The sequence below is a fragment of the Sander vitreus genome, chromosome 9, assembly GCF_031162955.1.
Source record: "Sander vitreus isolate 19-12246 chromosome 9, sanVit1, whole genome shotgun sequence".
Classification (NCBI taxonomy): domain Eukaryota; kingdom Metazoa; phylum Chordata; class Actinopteri; order Perciformes; family Percidae; genus Sander; species Sander vitreus.
Window position 1 is genome coordinate 14,668,519 of NC_135863.1, and position 18,740 is coordinate 14,687,258.

Consider the following 18,740-nt stretch of genomic DNA (forward strand, 5'->3'; position numbering starts at 1 on the left):
GTGAACACCATTTTTGTTCAACTTGTGATTAACCATTAGTTTATGATAAATTTCCTGTCATGACCTAATGGTGCAAAAATAACATGCTTCCGCAAATGTCACAACCAATACTATATGATGAGTAATTGCCAATGAAGTTAACGATGCAGAAAGCGTGATTATGGAGAGCTTGTTACCAATTTCATGCACTTCTGGGGAATTCATGAAGTAAGGGAAATCAATTGATGAGAATGAACTTTTTGAAATACCTTGTGAGAGGCAATTAATCTTCAATGGAAGAGCTGCACTGGGCATGTAATTCAAAGATAAGCTATCACCCACTTATTGAAATAGTTTCTAATTTATTCATGCTAATCAGTGTCTTTCAGCCTCAGCATCTTGCTTATGATAAACAAAATTCCTCAGCATGGGCCACTCTGCTTTCGCTTTCAAGAATGATCACTGGTTTTCTATTAGCTTCGTGGCTACAAAGTGTCTTTGATAGGCGCAGCCATGCACAAGGCTCATTTCAAATAATTTATTGTCAAAATGAAGCGCTGAGACTGTCAGAGGGCACGCTGCTTTCCAACAACGAAATATTACTTGGTGACCGAACGACCGTTGCTATGGGTGATCCTCTGTGCATCTCAGCTCTCAGCCCATGCGTTTACGTGTGTGTGTGTGTGTGTGTGTGTGTGTGTGTGTGTGTATCTGTGTGTGTGTGTGTGTGTGTGTGTGTGTGTGTGTGTGTGTGTGTGTGTGTGTGAAATGCATGATCTGATGTGAGGACACAAAGCTCCGTCTCCATCTGTCACTGAGCCTTGATACAGTGCTAAAGGTCAAAGTTCAAACTTTAGAACCCGGGTCGTGATTAATGGGGAGAGAGGAGCTGGCAGCTAACAGACACACACTCCACCCAGTCACAGGGAAGGAGCTTGGCTCAGTGGGCGGTTGGATCTGCTCTATACTGGCTCTTTGCTCAACAATTTATCATATCCTGACGATGTACTGAATCAAGACAGACAAAACGCTTTTAGTGCCACTTTTATTGTAGTCATTATCTATTTAAATTCAGGACAAAAAAATCAAGATCCAAAAAACACTGTTGATAGTCTAACCCCATCAGATTAAAGCCATTTTAATCCATAACACGATTATCATTATGTATAAAATGATCATCCGTATAAAATACTAACTTGCATTTGCTTTTTCAGACATTTCGTTTTATTGAAACTCCCCAGTTGCTCATGGGAAATGAATTCTCAGAGACGTGGAAAGCCTTTTTGGGCAAATAAACTGTCAACTGTCAGACTTTTCAAAGTGCCCTTGATGGCTATGATGAGTATCTTTTAAAATATACAAGATTGGGCTTTCTCAAGAACCAACCATCATCAAAGCGATGTGCAGTACCCTGTCTTTTTTCATCCATTTGTAATGACATCAAGCTATTACCTTGAAATATTAATATGTATTTCTGATTGTGTCATCAGGTAGAATAGAAGCCTGACGTTTTCAGTGAATTGCCTGTGAACAATGTTTCGTGGACAGAGGGTCTAAACAAATTCATGCACTGTTTGTCCAACTCTCTCTTCCTTTCTTTCTCTGTCTCTCTCTCTCTCCTGATTTATTTTTCTCATTGGTGAGTCACATAAGTCCATGATAAATAGCACTGGCTGCCAAACAATTCAAGGTCCAAGTGCTAAAGAGGATTAGTGATTACTCTCAGAGGGTGTGTGTGTGTGTGTGTGTGTGTGTGTATATGTGCATGTATGTGGTATGTGCACACCCACAAACACTGAAGGTGTGTGCATACAGTATGTGTATTGTTGTTTGTGCGTGTCAGCTGCCACATTCTCGTATGGTGCCCGGTATCGACTGCTTTTCTTCCCGATCCTTCCCATGGGGCTGGTAGGAGAAGATTTGGACTTAACAACACTTACTCTAGGTGATACAGGGCAATTCGTACGCACTCAGAGCTTTGGAAAGGCCAAAGTTATGACTATTTAATACATTTCTCTTTTTTTTAAACCCTGAGCTTGTACTTTACAGAATAGAGATGTCTGTCTATTTGTTTACGGTGTTACTGCACTGATTGTTCAAATATTGATGTTCATCTAGAACATCAGTGATCATTTTAAATAAGAAAGTGTCTCTTATCTGCTTTGCCTGGTTGTTGTGTCTTTGATAATACATCCTTTGCCACGCTGGTGTATAAATAAAGCTGACCGTTGGATTCTCTAACAAAGCAAGAGGGCTTCTGCCACTGGACCCTAATGCCAGAAACACACTGCACCGCGGAAGCGTCGCAAATAGCCACGAAGCGGAGCTATTTTCATTTCGCCACCCATGTTATCCAATCTGTCCGGCCACACCAGCTGCAATCAGGCATGGAGCGGCTGCTCGATCAGGCACGAATCTATGCTTCACGGCTATTCGCTGTGCTTCCGCGCACAGTACAATTAAAACGCGGTTTGCACTGCGCTTGTCGCTGGGTTCAGCGCACATCCACAGCATGCCAAAGTTCGGCAAGCTTGCGCTGCTTGACGCAGGGAAATGTCGCTGCTGTTGCCGTCTTTGGTCTGAAAGGCCCTTAAAGCAGCTACAAGTCAGGGAAATAGACTGATGGAGGAAATCTTTTTGCTGCTCTTTAATTGCATATTGGGCAAAAGATACATTTCAGGGATGAAACAGGCGGGCGGCACCCCACTGCTGGTGGTCAGTTCGCATTCAGGGTGATGTATGCAACAGTGCTGTAGGGCCAGGGAGCACAGCCTGTGATATTTATCTGCCCAATTAAGGCCAGTGTATCCCTGAGATGCCTGCCAATGCGTCACCCCCAGCAAATCTGTTTCACAGCTATCCCTCTGTTGATGAAGGTTGTATTGTATGCTAAACATTGCCTCGAGGACTGTGCTTAGATCCACATAGAAGTGAAAGAGTCTGTTATGATTTATACCTCTGAGAACTTAACTGTTGCACAAGAGAAGTCATGGCCTAACACGACTGGTGGATGAAAAAAAAAAAAATGTCACTCTCAGTTTGTGGTGGACTGCCAGATGAACCCGATAGAACAAAAGTAGCCATGATAGTAGACAAGACCATTGTCCCCAAATATAGTATCCGACCAAATGTGAAATATGGTCACAATCCCCCCTTCTGTTACTGAGATGTGGTGTTGAATAATGGCCAAAAAAGTGTAACACATTATGATGTCATAGTGAAGTTGAACTTTGACCTTTTGGATATAAATATCATCACTTAATCATTTTATGCTATTGGACATTTTTCTGTCGCCGGCACAGAGGCATAATAAGACTGCGACAAGGAAAATGAAGGCATTTGTGTGAGTGGTTAATGCTTACAGATGTTGTAATTTAAGAATAGACATATTTTTAAAACTATCATGACACTGAAAAAGATATGGATAAAAACAATCAGGGCTTATATCAGACTAGGTCTCCAACTAATTATTATAAATTAATCTTTGATTGATTGATTGATTGATTGATTGGACAAAAACAAAATTTTTCAGACAGTTTTGTCTGGCTAAAAGTCCAACCCAGAGATACTTACTATATTATTTTAGAAAACCAGCAAATAATGACATTTGAAACCAGAACGGAGGCTGGAGCAGTTGATTTTCTTTTCATTTCATCTTAAAAATTACATAATCAATATAGTTGCCTTTTAATTGTTTTGTCAGACTAATTCATTATTTGGCTAATCGTTTCAGCTTTATATCAGACACCTTGACCAGACGAGACGTGTGTGTGACTCGAACGTCTCACATTTCCCAACAAAACGTACAGCGAAAGGCCGCGCAAAACATTTCAGACCGTCCTGCCAACCTGCATACATTTTAACATCAATGTATGCTGTAACAAAAATGATGAACAAAAAACAGGTAACTGGATTAAAGGCCTAATAATAGGCCAGGCTCCCTCTTCACAAAAATGTAGGCAATAGGTTTTATTTTTAAATAATAATGTTATTAGACATTTCTTTGCAGGCACCTGTAATGCAGTGTGATATTTTTACTCACTATCATCACAGCTCTGCACGCTCCATGACAACTTGCTGTGTTTTAATAAATATTTACCACAATCAGCAACAGTGACAACAGATATAACAAATATACCCTGCCCATTCATCTAATGTTATCCACAAATAAAGGCATGGAGTGAATTTGTTGACCAGGTAAGCATAACTGAAGTGGGACCGCATCCAAGAAAAATTCTTAAGGAGTAAATCTACTGGGTTTTTTTGCTTCGGAACAACGCCATTACTATAATCTGAAGCTCATGTTGATGTACAATTTTAAACATGCATTTCAAAGTACAAAGAGCACAAAAACATCACCCTGCTATTCCCTGTGAGTAAAGTAGGTCCAGAATCATTATGCAGAAAGCAATCAAGCTTTCCATAATGGATCGCTCTGAATTTGAGATGAAGAAAACTCCACCTGGTTAAATGAAATGTGGAAGAATAAATGTGCAGTAGTGAAAGTGTGACAGTCTACCTTTACGTTAAGATGTGTAACCTGTAAAGACTATACCAAGTGTACATAAAATACATAAAATGCCTAAGTTACTCTCCACTCGTGTTGTATCTATTCCCTCTCTAGAGAAGAGAGACGTGAGAGCTGAGTGGCTGACCTTTGTCCTTAATCATTTTAATTAACCATGGCTAATACCAGCCATTTCCGTGATGAGGAATCACATTAGTGCAAGTGCACAAACACACAATCACCTACCCACACGTGCATTAAGAAGCACATGTGTATTGTTGCATGCACACGCAAACACATATTAGAGGACAGAGATTTACAGGGAACTAGATAAGAATTCACAAACTCACAACCACACACGCACGCACGCGCGCACACACACACACGCACACACACACACACACACAAATGACAATGATTAGTGGCTAACTAAATGTCAGGGGCCATAATGGCAAATCTGTTCCTTTAGACACACTCATATTCTCTCTACTCTTTCCCTGCAATATTAATGGCAGGCCACGTTGTTTTAATGCATTATTATTCCACTGAGACTCTTGATACACAGTTATTCCAGACAGCAACACCAATTCACTATCCTCTTCTCACAGCACTTAACACCTACAGTCTTGAGTTTCACAGTGTTTGTGTGGTGTGAATAGTGTGAAGCCCAAATTTGTTTATTTATTATTAAATTATCAAACTTTCAGTCTTTCAAAGCAGCATCAAAGGACAATAAAATGTATGTCATCCCATCCAAACTGCTTTACATATTTTTTTATGAGACATATTATACTGTACATGTAAGCTTTTTGCAAGAGGGGATTATAGGGGATCAAGCCCAAAACTACAATACCCACTTTACGTCTGTCTTAAGAAATAAAGTCTGCACAATTGAGGGTGGACCTTTATCTACTGAAATGGCTACTTAATTAGGAGGATGACTTCCTCTGTTGTTAATTTGTTTTTATAACACGTATTGCTATTATAGGAAAATGCCAGTCAAATAGCAGTATTCAATTTTATTGTTGGTTGAGTCACAGAGCCTATTGACAAAATGTCCTGCTACGTTTAAATGAAATATAGAAGATTTAACATTAACCTGTTTAAGCTATTCAACATCAAGTTTAAATGGGTAATTGTTTGACCAATATGTTCACACAGTGCAATGTGTTTCTAATTGAATAAAGAGCAAGAAACAGCTAGGTTGCAATTATGCTTAAACTTTAGAGTATTGATATACTGTAGCTAATACTCAAGAGGAATCCACAGCAGTAAATGAGGGAGAAATGTCATTCAGAAGGTGTTCATACTCTTTATTAAGAGATTAAGGATTAATTCAGAGAGCTATTGTTATGACTGTGGTCATATTGTTTCTTTGGTCTGCTGTGTGTGTGCTGTGTGTGCCCTGTGTTTTTTTCTGTTGTGTTCAATTTCACATGCAGATAGGTGTGTGCCATAGCCGTAAGAGGATTGGTGGAGAGGTTTCAGGCCCGAACCTGTGATTGGCTGCAGCTGGGGAAACCACCCAGATATAAGGAGCCAAGATGGCCCACCGTTGGTGGGCAGCAGGCATTCTTCATCCTCCTCATCTCCCAACTGGTCACATTTTTGCTTTGTGCAACTTTGGTTTAGATTAGATATTGTTTCTGTTTTGTTTTGTTTGGTAAGGGTGGACCGCCAAGTGTGTTAATCTTGTTTTCTCCTGTTTTGTTAGTTAGGGAGGTTAGTCTTTTGTCATAGTTTTGCCCTTTCGTTTGTTAGGTTAGTTTCTTATCTCCCAGTTAGAATTGTTTTGTTTGTTTGTTATTTAGGTGGTAGTCACCCTGAGGCTTAATATATCTATATTTTATGTATATATTATCTTTCTTTGTAAAGTAAATACGTTTGTTGATATTCAAACAAATACTTGTTTGTGGCTATTTGGGAGATGGGGAAGATGGGGCCTTTTCATGTTGCGTCCTAGGCACCCCTAGAGTGGGGCGTAACAGCTGTGTTAAAGTGAAGTTGACAGGACTGTTTTTCTGGACTTTTAAGTGCACCCAGCAATTACTGAGAGGGACAGAATCGTAGCATATTAAGAATAAACTGTGATTTCCTAAAACGTATTGTGCCCAAACTCTGTAATTCTACTCTATTTCTGTCCTGACATCAAAGAGGGGAGACGACCTGGAGGTTTAACCCTGCATTTCACTTCTTGCTGAGAAACACTCTTCCAACACTGAATCACTGTGTGTATCATGGGCGAGGGTGACGAGTTTTCACTGTGGATCCGCTCTGATCCATATTAATGTCCAAAGCATTTTCATTCCATACAGGATTATGCCTCAGATTTTTAAAGTGTTAATCCTATGAAGTACTACATCACACTGAGGCATCTGTAAAGTCTTACATAAAATCATTTAAAGATATACTGCTGTTCATTTCAGTGTGTGATCCTGTGATAGTTTGGTAGCAGATGCATGCTGGGAACAGTCACGATGTATTCATATAAACTGATTCAATATGTCTGCAAGAATCCTCTAAGCTCAACACCTTCGCCTAGAGTTTTTGAGTTTTCAGTGATGAAAGCTTGAAACACATTACCAGTGCCCATGTAAGCAGTCACTGCTGAAGGGATGTATCCCTCTTTCCCCCTCCTCACTGTGACAAGATATTCTTAGATGAGGTGCTGTGCATATTTAATACATTATCACATCTACAATCTTAATTAACAGAGAGGGAGGAAAAAGAATGGTGGCTGAGGAGGAGGGTAGTCATGATGTGTAGAAGGGTGGGTTGGGCCTGATACCAATCTCTCATTCCTTTGTATCCTACATCAGATAACGGTCAGGGTAGACTGTAAGTAGGTCAGAGTATGCATGGTGGAGATGAGGATATGCAGATGAAGACCAGGGGTACAGTAGAGAGGTAAAACAAGAAGAAAAGAGCTGGGCAGATGTGGACCAGGAGTCGGTAATGGTCATAGTTCATAGTGTTGTCAGTGATATCACAGCTTTACTTAGTAATCAGGGCACAGCCACAAGGCAGAACCCTCTCAGTTTAATCGTGTTAAGTCAAGTATTTAAAGAAAGGGTTTAACTGCTCAGCAGTTACCCGTGTCAAATGTACCTGGAGGAAAACAGGGACCCTTTTGGTAATTCAGCAGACCCCTATGGCGCTGATGATCATTGCTTTTGGCTGAGATTATTTGAGAGACCGATTTAGGCACCGGTAGGTGTGGCTTGTGATTAACATTTTTACTCCCTAAATGATACAGTGTGATGCTGCAACAACACTTTTGCAATACATACAGTATGTAATATATAATATATTAGTTGAACTCCGTCTTCGCATCACTGTACAGAATATTAATATTGTCATAGGTTTCGCTGTATCTGCTGGTGTATCATACTCTAGACTCTAACCTACTGTATTGCAATGATTTATTTTTCACCACCAGCATATAAAGCGCTGGATTTACAAAAATAAAGTTAATGTTTTAAATTACACACTTATCTGACGGGCGCTGTTTAATGGCAATGAAGGTATGCGGGGGGAGGCACAGATGTGAACGTCTAATTTGTTGAGGTGAAACAAGGTCTCTGAGGGGGATAAATGTCACGCAGAGATTAAATGATTCTGAGAGATGAGTAAGCAGACACAGCTATATCTGACCTCCTGCCTCTAATGCAGCAGTTTGTGATTCATGTGTTAGGAAGTGCAACGATAACTAAAAATTCCTGTTGCTGTAAAACTGTTGTAATGTTCAGGTAAGGTGAAACCCCCATGGGATGTGATTAGAAAGAAATATGTGTGGCTCCAATGGCAAAATGAATAGCTATTTCCCATTGCCATTAATAGTTAAAAGAGTTTTTTGCTGCAATGAGGGCAAAATAAAAGGAAAAACACACGGAAAGAGGCTTTAACAATGGCGTAGCACGATTACTTTCAGTTTTAGAACTTTCAGTGGGTTCCCGAAGTCATCACTAATCAGAAATGTATGAGTTTAAGGATTTATGAAGCAAAGTGCTCCATCTCCATCATCAGTATGAATGCAGTTTCAACATTTGTATTTTAGCATTCTTCTATTCTATCCATGCCCCAAACCCTTGCCCCAAATAAATGTGTTGGCAGAACTGTAATGTCATGACCAAACACAAGAAAGCCCTGCAAAGCAGCACTGCTGACATAGATATACATTTCAAAAAGCATAATTGCTTGGAGGATGAGCTGGTCAAGGACCCTTCCGTGCACCTGAAATGGGTTGAGACCATTACATATTTCGATACATATACAGTAATCCCTTCTTGCTACCATTTTCTGTGTTACTCCTCATGGTGCACTGTCTAGCAAAGCAAAAGTGTCAAAAAAAATCCAATGCCATGAAATCCTTTTACTTCAACTGTAACATTCGTGTTGCAGCATTAATAAATGTTGTATGCTTGGACTGAAAAGCCCAGATTAAAGTGTCTGGCTTTTTTTCTTTTCTTTCCTTTCAGCAGATGGAAAAAAACAGCATGCTCCCAAAAGCCTCTGCAAAATGACAGAGCTGCTCCCTTGTTACATCTCCTCTGTAAAGAAATCCCTCTGTTCTCCATGAGTGGGCCTAAGCATGTGTGTACACAAGTATTGCACAGTGACAGGTAATGATTCACAACACAAAGAGTTCTGACAAAGCAAATGCACAAAAGTACAATATGGTGTGCAATTATGCCAGTGCAGCACACATATGTTGTAGCCGTATATGAATAAAGAAATGACAGACTGGCTGGCAATATACTGAACCAAATTTTTAACTACCTTGAGAACCCTGTCAGAGATGTGACCATAGGCATTCATCAACTGGAGTGAGTCCTCTGTATTTCGGCATACTTCCTGCCTGCAGCTTACACTCTGATACACAGCCTCAACGGCTGGCGACCCATTTGCCTGATGACTCCACAGTAGCAGATTTAGAGAACACAATCATAACACCATCAAGCTTTGCTGATAGCTGATAACAGTAAAAGTACTAAGCATATTATGGAACTCTATGTCCAACTTTGTTTTCATACTGTTATGTCCAATCATCTCAGTGACCATCTCTTTTTGTTGTTGTCACTTCATGATATTTTGGTTTTCTTGCATCACTATCCAAATATTACTCTGGCTTCAAGACTCCTTGTTGTTATTATGTTATGTTGGTCAGGTGTTAATACAACGTGTTATTTCTAAGCTTTATAAATAAAGCTTGATTCTGTAGAATAAAAATACCTGCTTCACAGGATAAGTGATAGAAGCCTCTGACTGAAATTACCAACATGTTACATTTGTAACAGAATTGGTATTTGTAGGTCAAACCGTTGCCAAATCTTCGGCACTAGGTCACATCCATCAGGCATTCTTGGCATTGCGAAGCGTATTATAAAGCTGACAGCTGGAACATTAGCTTCGGTTTGATTGTGGCCATATGGCTAGTGGCGAGGAACTGCCATGACCTGAAACACCCCTGGTAAGATTCCCATTACAGAATGTACTTCAGAAAGGCAACATCTACAAAAACATGATGGTCCTGTAGTGACCATTACTGCCTGCCGAGCAGCTGACTACAGTTTATCACACAAATATTTAGAGGCACGGTGCACCTGTAAATGTCGCTGAAGCAGAGGTAAAGTGACTGAGCCAAAGCAGCTCTGCTAACTGTCAGTGTGAATGCCATTATTTTGAACTCAGCCACTCCAGTCCACTCACTCACTCACTCTTAGGTGTGTACATCAGAAGAGAGTTCTACTGTTTTAACAGATGGATAATGAGGCAATTTGACACCATAAGTTACAGAAAACAAGCAAGTGGACATTGTTGGGGCATCATATAGCCAATTCTGTTGACTAATCCATTTCTTGTCATAACCCCTGAACTTGCAGTTATTTAAAAACAAATATTAGGGTGTTTCATGATACTCCAACGACAACTAACATCTTGGGATACACTGATATGACTTTATTTCTCCTGATCCATTAACTCAGGGTAGCGTAGACGTTCTCCATGATTGATCTTTGTTAAATGTGATCAAATCTAAAGTTACTTCATCCATGCAATGTTTCAAAACGGCTTCCCTACAAAAAGTGCAGAAATTATAGTTCTGAAAAAACTACAGACCATTGACATTGTCAACAGTTAGGCAGCAAAGGCCTACTACTGCCTTCACATCAAAATATATTTATTGTGAAGCACATGATGAGATGAGTAGCAGCAATAACTAAGCTAGGGCTGCAGCTAACGATGATTTTCATTGTCGATTAATCTGTCGATTATTTTCTCGATTAATCGATAAATTGTTTGGTCCATAAAATGTCAGAAAATGGTAAAAGGCCAATCAGTGTTTTCCAAGTCCCAAGGGGACGTCTTCAAATGTCCACAACTCAAAGATATTTAGTTTACTGTCATTGAGGAGAAAATATTCACATTTAAGAAGTTGGAATCGTAGAATTAATTTTTCTTTTTTTATTACCCAAACTGATTAATCAATTCTCATAATAGTTGGTGATTAATTTAATAGTTGGCAACTAATCGATTAATCTTTGCAGCTCTAAACTAAACATCAAAATGGGTTTGATGGATCAGTTTAAGTTGAATGGATAGGTTTTGAAAGAGCGACTTCATTCCCAAGGAGAAAACAAGGGGAAAAAAAGAGAGAGAAAAAGTGCGGTGCAGAAGGAAGGGTTGTTCGCTTGAGGGAACTTTACCAAGACGCGAGGCTGTTGATGGACACATTGGCAGTGGAAGAGATTGCCCCTGTGACCTTTCAGCTGGGACAGTTGCTTTAAGTGCAACGGCCATGGTGCTCTGGCAAGTCGACAAGTGCTGATAGAGCATTGCATTTATATGTTAGGCATTGAGCTAATGTGTACCTATATCAATAAACCATTAGTGAGCCAGTAAACTTTCAGTGTCTTAGAGGGTTTTAATTATGTGACCCCCTGATAATGGGACAGGCTTGTTAACCTCACCTCCCTGAGGGGGGTGAGTTGAGTTGCACTCTTATCATCAGCCACGGTTCTGCCAGTTTAATAGACAACAACATAAACAAACACAATGGTTCGAAAGGGCCCCAGGGCATGTTCAAGCCAAACCACAGCACCACCCAACACCCACTCAGTTTTATAGGTACAGTGAAAGAAGATGGATGTTGGCATGTGATAGCCAGCAGCTCAGACAATATGGAATAACAAAATGAGCTGAAGGCTCATAGTGTGCTATTTGTTGATGTTTTCTCAACAGGTATGAACACCTAACACAGTAGACATAGAATTACACAAGATATTCTCATTCATCTGCCCAAGATGTAAAACTGGTATAGGTACACGGCTACATTTGTGGGCCGGCCCATGTCTAAATTCATTTTGGACCTCTATACTTAATGTGCTTTATGACATCATGGGTACACCCATCCCTGCATGACCAAGAATAACCCTGGGCGATACATCTTTGATAAAAGTCAATAAAAACAAACTGCAATGCATTGAAAATGTATAGCAATGCATAGGTAAATGAACAACCACCTGCATCTACTAGATTGACAAATGAGTTAGCGTTATGCATACCAAATGAAAAGATAATGTATAACCTGAAGGGAAAGCCTGGAGAGTTTAAACATATTTGGGGTGGTTTTCTAACATACATACTCCTAGCACAGTACTCCTTTTATATTCAAGTAAGGATTGTATCCAACTGTCAATGTGTGAGCCGAGTTGAGTTTTGTAGTTGTTGCTATTTTAATTTGATCCGCTCTTTTGCAATCTTTTTTTTTTTTTAAATCAACTGTACTTTTTTTATTTTTCACTTTGGATAGCTACATACTCGGAAGAAATTGGTGGTCGGACCTAGAGGTATGGGTGGGTGGTTTGGATGTGTGTGGGAATGGGGGGTGGGCTATGAAGGGTGGATGAGGGTGGAATGGAGGGAGGGGTGGGCTGATCTGGCATCTAGGAATCATATGCTTGCACATTGTTGCATTTTTTTAGTCCCAGGGCTGTTATGTTACAAAATAAATAAAGATAACAAAAAAGGTACATGATTTTTTGAAATGATGATTTGTTTTGACAACTCTGTTTGTCCCCAGTGAAATCTGCAACCTCGCAGAATGACCACTGTCCGGGTTGTTTGTGAATTGATCTCTGAATCTTTTTTCCTTTTCTTTTTTACAACCTCTAGTGTTTTTGTACCAGAGTCGTGCAGATAATGACAAAACAAATGCTTTAAATTATGTTTTAGAACAAAACTAGACAAACTGCATGTATGATCACCCCCCTAAAATAATTTTCATGCACTCACTCCATATGTCATAACGGCAATACCAGCTGGAGAGCTGTTTGCACATTGTACAAATCACAGCTCGCACTTCTACAAGCAGTGTGTCTGACCCTTAACTTCTTCTATTAATACTACGCTGCCTGTGTGAAAGTATGCATATTCCAACATTAGTTTCTTTTGAAATACTAACCATGGCTAAGCATGAACTTGTTATGCATCTGATATCTTCTCAGGGAAACATCAAGGGTGTTAACAGTGGGCAATGAATGCAGGCTCACAATTTTGTCAAATAATCACTGAAGCTAAAAAACAGAAGGTAAAAGAGTTTTCATTTGACAGGTTGTCTGATAACATCATTAATATTCCAACCTAAACATATGCAGAGCCAAGTGGACCATGCATGCTGTAACTCTTTGCATCAGCCTATTAAGGAAATAAAACATGGCACTTGGAAGATGGATTTTCAGTGAGGGGCTGTTTTCCTGATGCTAATCTACAGTCTAAGGTATCAGCATACAAACCCAGTCACCACCCTATTACCCCAGCAAGTAACAATTAGGATGCTGTTATCAATTAGCTCTCTGTGTCCACAACAGCATTCTTAATGTCCCATAAAACACAAATACATTTATTGACCTTGTGGATAAGGAGATCCACAAAATGAAGTCCAATTTGGACAGCCTCTCAAGAGCTCAACGGCATTTGTATTGTGTTAAAGGCAGAAATTCAAAGCTTTAACACCTGTTAACGAATGCAATGCCATACAGTATACAGCACTAACTATACAAAATTAATTAAAGTCTTAAGACGCACATCTTATTTGTTTCCTGCTGTGACAACAACCAGCGTGTCTTGATTAAAGCTACACGGTCTGCTTCCAGTCATTTGAACCTACAAGCTTAAAAACTAAAACTGAGTGGGTGTTGGGTGGTGCTGTGGTTCTATTTCGTATATAGACTTCGCCCTCTAAGCCACGCTATGGGTTTATCCCTTTGCGCATGCGTCGTGAAGATTTTCTTTCCCGCCCTTGCGTACCGCTCGGGCTTCAACTACGTCCGCAAATACTGTATATAAACAGAGCGGACCCGTTGCTCTGCTCCCACTTTTTCTTCAAGCAAGCAGTATGAAGAAGATTATGTAGACCTCCGGCTCCAGCGCCACCCGCTTCTGCCCCTCCTGCAAGAACGGCTACATCTTTTCCACCCCCGCTGCGAGACCTGCCTCGGCGCCTCTCACGCCGGCAAGGCTCTCACCTCTGACGCCTCCTGCCCGTTAGGCGCCCGCCTGCGATCTAAGGAGCTCCAACGGCGGGCGGACGCTTTTCTGGCTTTTGAGGTCGACGAAGAGGGGGACGGCAGCTGGGCAGACCGACGTGACACCATCGACGCTCTGGAACCGCTGGAAGAGGGCGTCTTCGACGGGCACGAGTCCGATGACTCTTCTCCCCCGAATGACGATTCCCTCACCGGTTTTCCTTCCTCCCCGCTGAGAGGACTGGAACTTGAGACAGGGATCGATGCCTTCCCACTATGGCTCTCCCCATCTCCAGAACGGCCAGGGGCGCCGCCTCAGCGGTCTTCCCCTCTGCCGTCTGTGGCCCCACCCTCCACCACCAGGGCTCTTTTTCTGGACCTGCCGGACATCATTAAAAAGGCGGCGGACCAGAGAGGCATAGCGCTCCCGGCGGAGCTTCCAGCCCCCACTCGCGGCCTCCTGAGCGGTGACGTCTACTCTCAGGAACCGCCGTCCAAACGCGCTCCACTCTGGCCGCGCTTTACGGAGCTTCGGCCATTCGTGGAGGAGGCTCTCTCTCAGCCCGGGAAACTGAGGGCTCCAGTCTCTCGCTATGCCCCATTCACACGGGTTCATGGCGACACAGAGGCAGGTCCCCCCCCTGGAGCAGAGCCTGGCGTCAATCCTGCTTCTGAAGGCTACTTTTTTCTGTCCCTCCACAGTTGAAAACTGGAAACACAATGGCCCTTTTAAGGGCCACTTCAGTCTTTCTAAAGAGCAGTTTCCCTTCAACCGAGCAGCCCTTGTTCCCACTGAACATTACACTGATGTCATGACAGATGTTCCCCACACAAGAGATGGCCCTCTCACAACGAGTGGAAATTGAATCCCACTATCGTTCAGAAGCTGTGGAGCAGGTTCAAAGAAGCGGCGGTGGATCTGTTCGCCTCACGAGAAAACAACACAACACAACGCTTTGTGGTTTTCCTTGAGCACACGGGACAATCCACCCCTCGGCGTGGACGCTTTCTCCCACCATCCCTGGCCCAGAACCCGCCTGTATGCTTTTCCCCCGGTCCCTCTGATCCCTCGTCTCCTGGAACGCATCCAGGAGGAGAATCTGTCAGTCATCCTGGTGGCACCGGAGCGCACAAGCGCATCCTGGTTCCCGACGCTGGTCCAGCTGCTGGCGGGCCCCCCCTGGCAATTGCCGTGGCGCGAGTACGCCCTGTCACAGCTGGACGGCGTGATATCCCACCCCCCGGTGATAACCCAGCGACTGTGGGGCTGGCTGCTGAGCGGGAACGCTTGCAGAGGTTAGGCTTTCCTCCTGCCGTGGTGCGCACTATTCATAGCGCGAGAGCCCCCTCTACAACAGCGTGTTACGCGGCGCGTTGGTCCGCTTTCCAGCGCTGGTGCACGGAGAGGAAAACCCTTTATCGTGTCCCCTGCCTCTCGTGTTGACTTATCTCCAAACATTGGTAGATAACAACTTGGCGGCGTCCACAGTCAAAGCCTACGCAGCAGCCATTTCATCCTGCCACGAAGGCTATGGAGAGAGAACGGCTTTTGCGCATCCCCTAGTAAAGGGTTTTTGAAAGGGGTCAGACGACAGAAACCCGCCGTGCGCTCTCTCACACCCCAATGGGATCTGGCCCTGGTGCTTCGAGCTCTGGGGAAGCCTCCTTTCGAGCCCTTGGCACAAGCCTCTCTCATGTTGCTGTCTCTAAAAACGGCGCTTCTCCTTGCCCTGACGTCAGCCAAGCGAGTGAGCGACTTATGCGCGCTGTGAGTTTCGCCGTCCTGTCTCTCCAATAGAGGGGATGGGAGTGCAGCCACCCTACAGCCTAACCCTTCTTTTACACCGAATATTTTAACAAACTCCTTTCGGTCGAGGGTTTTTTCCCTCCAGGGTTTTTCCCCCCCGCCTCATAACAATGATACGGAGGAAGTTTCCCACCGATTGTGCCCGGTGCGTGCGTTATCACAGTACGTTTTACGCACTGCGGACATAAGGCGGACACAGCAGCTGTTTGTTCACTATAGGGAACACTCCCAAGGAGCGGCCCTGTCAAAACAGCATCTGTCTCACTGGCTATGCGACGCTATCACCCAGGCCTTTAACACGGAGGGGGCGGAGCCCCCCCAGGGCATCCGGGCACATTCTACAAGGGCACTATTGGGCATCATTGGCTCTGTTCAGAGGCATGTCAGTAGCCGACATCTGCGCAGCGGCCTCTTGGGCATCTCCATGCCCTTTCATCCGTTTCTATTTGCGGGATATGTCCGAGCCCTCTCTGACTCACTCGGTCCTATCTTCACTCAACGACGAATGCTGCCCCGTCGTATGTGTTCTGTCTGCTGCTGGGTGCCGGGAGGATAGCGGCGTCCCATATATATATATATATACAACTGTGACCATGAGGTACATGGACCACACAAGACATTGTTGGATTTGTTATAGAAGGTCTGTTGGCTAACTGATCCGTGTAATGAATGTAAAGTAACAAGCAAGATGTTAGATTAAAATAAGGCCAGAAGGAGGAGGACAGAAATCAGAAATAAGATCAATTATTAATCAAAATATCACACCCACCCATCAAATAACAGACAGCATGCCACATATAAGGTGCAACAACAACAACAACAACTGGAATCCATCAGTAACTACTAATGGAAAATAGGATAAAGCATTACAATTATTATTTAATACTAGTGCATACAGTATAATCAGACATACAAAGAAAATGACACACACACAAACACACAGACAAGTGCCTTTCAGAACAACAAGGACTACCTGTACGCACCTTTTACAATTAGGTTGAGGAGCTTTGGCCGTGGGTTGCGCTCACTCTGAATGGAGCATGTGTACTGACCGTCGTCAGATACATCCACTTTCTGTATCTGAAGGCTGTACTCATGTTTGTCTCCAACGCTGGACACGATGGACACACGTGGGTCCGCAGACCACCTGTCGTTCCCTGCGAATATGATGCTTGAGCGGTTCAGCCAGGCTCCTTTAGAGATCCCATCCAATAGGTAGCACCTACAGTGACAAGAGAAACTTCAGTTAGACCTGAAGACATGCTTGTTGTCTGACTCTGAGAAACAACTGAGTAAAGTAGGCCTACATGTTTGAGAATGTGTCTTGTTTGCCGACTGAATACTATTATCCATTAGAGATATTGCTGTTAAATACTGAATATGAAGACCTTGACCTGCGACTTAGAATAGATGAAGTCTGTTAAAAGATATAGATTGTACAGCAGCCACCGAAAAATACTCATGTGGTGTACTGGGTGGACAAAAGAGACCAAAGGTGCAAAGACATGAAAACAGTATAGGATGCCATAGATTGTCTGTAAATACATGGTAGTAGTGTGTTTTATTTACTTCACATTTACAACTCCTGGCTGTATCTGCACAGTTTTTCAAAGTGATTCCCAATGAAAAGCAAAGGCCTTCAGTCCAGCCACAAGTATTTAAACATCCCTGGCTCTGAATAGGCTGTATTCTAGGACCAGACTCTGGTTCCTGTGTGACCATTAGGCCGGTTTCACACTGGCTGCGTGGATTTTTCTGTCTTTTCACACCAGAAACGTGTCTGACGCGGCGCTGCTGCTGCTAGCCTTGTCTTTACACACGTATGTTTCCCATTGATAAAATGCACTCAAGCAGTAGTATACTTCATGTGTACATAAATACATACTGATTTAATTACAGCAAAGACAACGTTGGCAGCATTCGCAGCAAAATAGGCTACAGAATATTTCGTTCTGTATTGACAGGTACAATATTTGAAAATCGCTTTTTTTTTAAATTACATTTATATCTGCATTTAGATCAAAACCTAGAGACTTTCAAACATCAACATGTCATTTATTAATATGTATTTGTGTCAAAATGACATATAAACATCTTTTCCTATTCTATTTTGCCTGGAAACGCTTCCAACACGCTTGCGTGTCGCGTGAAAAATAGCCGTCGGTCCTATTTCTAGCATGAACGCGTGCATGCTAGAAATAGGACCGACGTACGTGTCACACAGGCAGTGTGAAAGCTCTAACTTTCTAGAGTTAGAGCTTTCACAACCTGAGCCGAAATAAAAAGGACACACCACGCAGCTGACACACTCACGAGACGCAGCCAGTGTAAAACGGCCCTTACTAGGGCCCAATGATTTCCGTGATGCAGAAAACGCGGACGGAATCACAAAATCTACTCATGAAAACGGAAGTCTCTTATACATGCGGAATCGCAAGGAATTTGCATATATTTTGTTGACATATTAAATAAACATTTTTTTTTTAATTCCTTCATATTTTTCAGTTTAAAACAACAAGCGTAGCAAGGTCTCTACCTAAACCGTGGCCAAATGGCATTGTTAAACATGTTGCCTAGTAACCATACCTTGAATATTCACGTTCACGTTGAGTTTGTTGGTGGGAAAAAAAATGGCGAAGCGAGTGGCTCCTGATAAGCCAATGGTGGCAAAAAAAATTAAGAAACTCTCAATTAAATACCGGGCTGAACAATACCCCAACGACTACTATGACTCTGGACAACAACTGTAAGTTTTGTCAACATACTGTTGACTGGACCCGCAAAGAGACATGTAACGACCATTTGAAATCAAAAGTTCATCTCAAGAACAAAGCTAAATCCACAGCGGGCAAATCCCTCCAGGTTACCATTGAGGCAACAACAAAATCAATAGCTGCAAGGCGTGAGTTTGTGGAAGATTTTG

The 18,740-nt window shown here is 42.4% G+C and overlaps 1 protein-coding gene across 2 annotated transcripts in view; it reads right to left on the reverse strand.

Annotated features, from left to right (window-relative positions):
* Window positions 1-18,740, reverse strand: part of negr1 (neuronal growth regulator 1) — a 162,695-nt gene that overhangs the window by 98,183 nt on the left and 45,772 nt on the right. For both annotated transcript variants that reach the window (XM_078258841.1, XM_078258840.1), the window contains exon 2: window positions 16,801-17,039. In XM_078258841.1, the coding sequence (XP_078114967.1) occupies window positions 16,801-17,039 (239 nt within the window). The remainder of the gene's footprint in view (window positions 1-16,800; window positions 17,040-18,740) is intronic.